At 34.0% G+C, this 7,559-nt stretch overlaps 1 protein-coding gene across 1 annotated transcript; it reads left to right on the top strand.

Annotated features, from left to right (window-relative positions):
* The first annotated feature begins 584 nt into the window (after positions 1-584).
* On the top strand, positions 585-4,848 carry LOC110891303 (ras-related protein RABC2a). The gene is made up of 6 exons (XM_022138995.2): positions 585-949; positions 1,897-1,965; positions 2,063-2,128; positions 2,376-2,497; positions 3,185-3,313; positions 4,559-4,848. The coding sequence occupies exons 1-6, from the start codon at positions 820-822 to the stop codon at positions 4,661-4,663; spliced, it is 621 nt and encodes a 206-aa protein (XP_021994687.1). The 5' UTR covers positions 585-819; the 3' UTR covers positions 4,664-4,848.
* Positions 4,849-7,559: the final 2,711 nt, after the last annotated feature.

Here is a 7,559-nt window from a genome sequence, read left to right as displayed (position 1 = left end):
TGAGTGTGTTTTATGGCTGAAATTGTGGTGTTATACGATTTTGTACACTTTATAGCAAAAATGGACTTTGTAGCCGAACCCCACCCGTAATTATGATATTCTATAAAATTAGCATACAAGATCAAAATTACCTTATAAGATCAAAATTATCATAAAAGATCATTTGTAGTGTAATTATGATACTCTACAAGATCAAAATACTCTACAAGATCATTTGTAGGGTAATTTTAATAATTACTTTACTCGTAAATAATTACGAAAATATCACCGTATTTTTTACCTTTTTACTATATCCGTATATTTTGTATGATAAAGGTATTTGTATATGATGCTTTGTCATTATTAAAAGCATGAGTTGTATAAAGTAGCAAATACATATGATCAAAATTTTGTAATTATTAAAAGCATGAGTTGTATAAAGTAGCAAATACATATCATAAAAAATAAATAAAACTATTATATCATAACTAATACATTTTTAATCGTTAAATAAAGCACTAAAATATTACTTTATAAAAGTTTAAAGTTGTTCACACAACCAAAATATGCAAAACACATCTTGAGACAATGAGTATGTTGGAAGTTGGAACACATTTGGCGCAAAAACACCATTCATATTATTCTCTCTCTCTCTCTCTCTCTCTAAACTCTCTCTCATCAAAAAGACAGTTTCTTCTTTCTTTCTTCAAGTAAAGAAAACGAATTAGATGCCACTTCTCCGTTACAAGATTTCCTATTAACCCAACTCAAATCCCATTTTCAAACTCTTTTTAAACTCATTTGTTGTTGCTTCATCTTCAAAAGAAAACAATCATTGAAATGGGGTCATTGTCTGGTCAGTACGATCTCTCATTCAAGATCTTGTTGATCGGTGATTCTGGTGTCGGGAAAAGTAGTCTTCTCGTCAGTTTTATTTCGGATTCTGCTGAAGATATTGCACCCACTATCGGTAATTTCATTTTTATTAATGAGAGTTATTATGTTTTGTATTGGTTTTGGATGTTTGGCCAATGGTTTAATGTTATGTTCTTGTTAAGTTATGTGTGGATTCAAGAATTTTATTTATTTGTTTATTTATTTTTTGGGATTGATTGGTTTAAGGTATGTACCGATTGAAGAAAAACTGAAAAAGTTTGAATCGAGCATAGCTTAAACGAGTCGAGCCGCTCTTGTGAGCTATTTGAGATCGACTTGCTAAAAGCTTGAATTGAGCAGAGCTTAAACGAGTTCGGGCCAAAAATATGCTTGTTTAATAAACGAGCATAACCTAAGCTTCACTTATCGACCTTGAGTTCATGCTGACACGCAACTCTAAACAAGCCCTGTTATTTTTATAAACTAGCCTTATTATTTTTATAACTTTTATTATTTATGTTAAATTTTGTATTTATATAATAGTTATTACAAATAAAATTACAATACAATAACTAAATAATATATATCATGTTATATATAAAAATTAGAATTATAACATAAAAATAAACAATAATTTAAATTTTGAATTTAAACTAAATAATTAATTAATAATAAACAAGTTGACCTCGAGCTTTAAAAACTATTCACAAGCCAAGCCTAAGCTTTAGCTATAGAGCTTGAAACGGGCCAAGCTCGAGCTCAAACTCTCGTAAACTAGACAAGCCAAGCTAGAGCCTAGTCGAGCTCGGGCCCAACTCGACTCATTTAGACCCCTAGAACTTTTGCACCAAAGTGGTTATATTAGTACCTGTTATAAGTTCTAATTAGGTGGCAATTTTGTTAGGAAGTTTAAAGATTATATACATATTGTTGAAGTCAAGTCACTTGTTTGACTTCTAAAGTCAAAGTCAAACTTCTGTCATATGCTGCTCATAAGCAGCTTTAGCTTGTAGTTATTTTGTATCTGTTTGTGTTGGGCAGGTGTTGACTTCAAAATCAAGCAGCTTACAGTTAGTGGAAAAAGAATAAAACTTACAATTTGGGACACTGGTACTCATTGCCAATATCATGTTCATATAACTGAGTTAACCGCTTACAAATATACGCGTTACTGATATATAATTTTTTTTATAAAAAATTGTTGTAGCGGGACAAGAACGATTCAGGACATTGACAAGTTCTTACTACCGGGGCGCCCAAGGGATTATTCTAGGTATGAGATGACCATCTTTGCACAATAGCATCCTACATACTGAATTTGGATACACTTCGATCAACTTTCGTCCCGTTTTATCCATTTGGCCCATTTGGATCAAGTATAACCCAAATTGATGGTTTTAGCATTTAGTTATATAGACCCGCTTTGGTCAACATCATTTGTTCAAGATTTTTAGCCTTTCGCTAACATGTTTTTCTTATTTTTGTTTTGATGATATATAAAACCCTGCTTGTTTTTATAGTGTATGATGTTACAAGAAGAGAAACCTTCTCAAACTTGAAAGAAATATGGGCTAAAGAAGTTGATTTATACTCCACTAATCCAGACTGTGTGAAGATGCTTGTTGGAAACAAAGTTGACAAAGTAAGTTTCATCTTCTATTTCATGAACATTAACACATTATCCTTCTAACTTATAAATACACCTAATTCTTGTAACATCTGACCCCCTTATACCTAGGGGTGAGCAAATTAACCACCATAACCGATAGCCGAACCATAACCGACATAACCGAACCACTAATAACCGATAACCAATATAACCAATGGTTATGGTTATGAAACTTTGTATAACCGCTCAATCGGTTATGGTTACGGTTATGAAGTTTTGGTTAACCGAATATAACCGAAACCGAACCGAAGTTGTGATGTTAACTTTATATAATAGATTTATGTTTTACAAAACCATATAAAGGGTTTTTTCTAAGATAAAAGTATGTTAGTAACAAAATGATCTTGATATAGATGTCATTTATTTTGATAAAGAACTAAGGTGTTTATGGCCATAATTATTTTTGTTTGAGAATTACCTTATTAAAAAGAACTCTAATTGTCCATTTATTTTGATAAGTTATACCAACCAACATTGTGCCTTTATGCCAACCAATATTGTCCATTTTTCTCACAAAGAGCAGCACACTGATCATGTTTTTGGTAGGCGAGGAATTTCTTATGTCCTCGTATACCTTATTTGAGCGCAACGATATGGGATTTACCCTAAGTGTTACAATTTTTGTATTCTATAATTTTTAACCAAAATCTGATTTTGCAGGACACTGAAAGATTTGTGAGCAGGGAAGAAGGCATTGCTCTTGCCAAAGAGCTCAAATGTTTATTTCTTGAATGTAGCGCGAGAACTCGGGAAAATGTACACCAATGTTTTGAAGAGCTTGCATTAAAGGTAACAATAGAATTTATAACTAATCCTCGTTGGTTATATAATCAAATAAATGGGTCAGATTGTATAAGAGCCAACCAATTTTGGTCTGATTCTCTATATTTATTCTTCATCCTTGTTTTCACCTTAAAAAAATAACCAACCTTTTGAAAACTCTTGATAAAAAAATGCCCCTTACCTAAGACCATGTGTAGTGGTTTAGCAAAATAATGCCCCCACCATGGGGCATTATTCGACACGTGGCAGTCCAGTCAGCATGGGGCGTTATTGCAAAAGTGGCGTAGTAGGAATAATGCCCAAATAATGCCCCTTCCAATTATTAAACAATTATTTTTGAGGTTAAAAAAAAGGAAACTACAAGTGCCCCAAACCCATTGGCTAGTCAACATGGTTGGCCGGATCTTGAGCGTTGTTTTAAAAACGCTAAACAAATTTTTTTTCAAAAATAATGCCCCAAAACGCCCCATGTAATGGGTTGGGTGCGTTTTTAGGCGTTTTTTTTCAATTTTTTTTTAAAAACCACGCCCCACTACGGGTGGTCTAAAGAAAACTTGATTTTAGGTATTCTGACCCGGTTATCCATATGATGTGGCAGTGGACGTGTCTTTAACTTTAATCTTTTCCAAATAATAGGCTCAAGTTAACTTATAAAGAGTTCAAGCTCTACTTGTCTCGAGTTATATATGCAACAATAATTTAATATCTGATAAAATTTATTATTATTTTTTTTAATTTTAACTACACATATAATTACTTATATTATGTAATTAGACAATATAGCGATACATTATCGTATGTATTTTTTAATAAGCTCATCTAAGCTAATGAGTTTAATCGACTTCAATATATGAAGGTTGAGTTTAAGCTCATTAATCAAACAAACTCGTAATGAGGATCAAGCTCTATTCGAGTTCGTTTACACTCAAATCAAACTTTAACGAGTCAAGCTCGAGTAACTCACAAACAACTTGGTTCACTTACACTCCTATCTAATAACATGAGTAGCCAAAGGCCTTCTGGTCCAACGACACATCTGTGTCTGCGTCAAACCAGTAATGGACGGTTGTAATTTCGGCTAAGGTATGGATATATACACCCGGGCTATGAAGAGACATTCCGTCAAACCACTGAGCCCGAATACGTCGTCGTTTAAAAGAATATGAGTTGCCCACAGAAACAGACTGTAATAATCAAATAAATAATAAAAAAAGATTATAATGATCATAACATTTTATGAAATAAACACAGATAATGGAGGCTCCTAGTCTGCTAGAAGAAGGATCTAACGTAGTGAAAAGAAACATATTGAAGCAGAAACCGGAGAACCCTCCAACCGATGGCTGTTGCTCATAGAACATCTACTAGTTTATGTAAAGTTGTTTGCATTTCTTTTAAATGTATGTTTATGTATATCCTCATGCTTATTTGTGGTTTGATATATCATATCAATAGAAAATAAAAAAAAAGGTGTGCTACTTGGAGGTTTTAAATGTTTACAGGGTTTTACAAGTAATGAGAAAGGGTTGTGTTTTTTATTTTATGTTTATGTTTATTTGTTATATAGCTTTATCTGATGATATATGTAGCGGGTTTTCTATCTTTTTTAATGATCAACTCACACACTGATGATATGTGTAGCGGGTTTTCTATCTTTTTTTAATGATCAACTCACACTTCGTGTGTCTATTCTACACCTTTGTGGGGATTTAGCACTCAATTACTTACTAGGGGCCGCTCAACCATTTGGGGGTCCAAAACAAGTAAACATTTGAGCCCCTCTTCCAAAATGTATTTTCTCATTGAAACCGGTGGTCACATTTACGTGGATTCTACTCGGCAACGGTCTTTATCAATAAATCTATATATTGAGAGGGCTCACCGCGAAGGTTAGTACCGCTGCACAAAACGCCATGGAAAGTTAAACATCAGGTGACCCAAGCGAAGGAATATCAAAATCCACTAACCGGAGAAATCATTGGAATGAGTTCCAATTCCAATGCATTTGTTTTTTTTTTCTATTTCGAAAGATGAATTTCAATGACAGCACCACCACGCCAAAAAGATGAGGCGGCAAAACAACACTACATCACTTACAAGAAATCAAATTTACACCGATTGGTCCAAGAAACGGACTTAAACTTAGACATATTTTTTAACCAAAAAATCATAAGCTTTTATTGATACTATCTATTCCAATTCACTTGTTAACTAACCAAACACATTTTTTAGCAAATTAACACCATTTCAAATCCTAGAAATTCCAAACGTGAGCTTAGTGACTCTTTAAATACACCTTAATAACACGATTAACAATTTAATGGGCTTTCTCTTTTACAAAAGTATGAAACACACACATGCGTATATATATTCTCATAATGTATCCGCTACTTGTTTTAGCTTACTATGTATATTAAATCAACACTAGTTCTTTTAAACCTTTTGCTATAATAGCAAGTTGTTACAACCAACTTTGTAAAATAAACGTCACCCGTGTATCATAACGTCAAATCCTAAAGTCATCTTCACATAAAAATTAACTCAAAAAAAAAAAAAGTTAACAAAAACTTGGTATAAAAGGTTAATATTTCTTGCAACTATAAATGGTAGTATTACACAACTACTTAGCACAGAAGTGAACCATAAATATATAAGTGGTCTAATACTAACCTTCTCATGGCATTTAAGATAGCCTTGCGTCAGTTTCGTTCTCAACGTTTTTAACTGCGCGTTATCTTTTTGGACTGAAATTTCACGTTTTAAAAATGTTGAGGACGGAGCTGGCACAATTTTTTTTACTGAAGTGGCATTTTCCAACAAACCACATGGACGAAAATAACAGTTAACTCAAGTAAGAATTTTAGGGTGGCTTATTTGTGTGAATCATCTTACGACTAGGATGAAGCTTGTGGAGAGGGGAGTAGATGTTCAATTCCAAGTGTTCTTTGCCTGGTTTGCTCCAATGTCAATACATTTGTAGATCATCTTTTCGGATAATGTGATGTGTCGGTTACTCTTTGGATCGCTATTATCAAATGGCTTGATGTTGTTCGTCGTGGAGATTTTAAACTGGTGGGATTGCTTGTATGGCTTGATTCGCTTCGTACTTCGTCTAGGAAGAGAAAACTTGTATGGAGAATCCAGAAATAACATTGTTTATTCCCAAGAAGATCCCGCTGAAAATATTTTTATCCGGTTCTACCATTAATTACTCGTATTGGTGTTATGTTAGTAGGGACAATAAGAGACATATTAGTTGGGATACGTGGATTAAAATCCTTTTCTTGTAAGACTACAAGGTATGATGATGGACCATTCTTGGAGGATGATCCGCCACGTAGGCGACACATCATAGTCCTCCCAAGGATGGATCATCCTCCAAAACTAGGGGGCATGGGAGGATGGTCCTAGTCATCATCCTCCACCACTTTTATATTTTTTTTTATTTTTTTTAATCTTCAACTTTTTTTAAACATTTAACAAATAAAGTAACAAAATATTTTCATTAATATTAAAAAACATTACATAAACTTAAAAAAAATTAAACTTAAAAAAAATAAATTAAAAAAAAAACATAAACTTAAAAACCTAAAGTTAAAAAAAACTTAAAAATATCCTAACATATTAAAATAAGCTACTAGTCTTCGTCTTCCATGTGGTGGGCGGGTTCGTTTTGACCGTTGTTCCAAATGTACTCCACCAAGTCCGCTTGTAGGTTGTAATGTGTGTACTCGTTACGTAGAGCGAAGGCGTTCAAATCTTGTTGTTCCTCACTATCTGGAACAGAATTTCCAGTAGACGCGTTTTCGTCGTAATCGCATATCGCTCTCCCTTCGTCTTCAATGATCATGTTATGAAGGATGATACAAGCGTACATAATGTGTCGTAACCTCCTTGGTGTTTGCGAACGTGCTGGAATAGAAATGATGTGCCATTTTTTTTGTAGAACACCAAAAGCCCGTTCAATATCTTTTCTTGCGCCCTCTTGAAACTTTGCAAACTTTTTCCTTTTGTCGTCAGTCGGGTGCGGGATAGTTTTAACGATTGTCGAGTACGTTGGGTATCTCCCATCGGCTAGGTAGTAACCTCGCCTGTACTCCACCCCTGAAACCGTAAAGCTTGTGTCTGGACCTGTACCCGCCACTACATCATCAAAAATCTGTGACTGGTATATGATGTTGAGGTCATTGAGCGAACCAGGTAGACCAAAAAAAGCATTCCATATCCAGAGATCCTGTGACGCAACAGCCTC

Source organism: Helianthus annuus, chromosome 11, assembly GCF_002127325.2.
Source record: "Helianthus annuus cultivar XRQ/B chromosome 11, HanXRQr2.0-SUNRISE, whole genome shotgun sequence".
Classification (NCBI taxonomy): Eukaryota; Viridiplantae; Streptophyta; class Magnoliopsida; order Asterales; family Asteraceae; genus Helianthus; species Helianthus annuus.
This window is presented reverse-complemented; position numbering and strand designations above follow the sequence as displayed.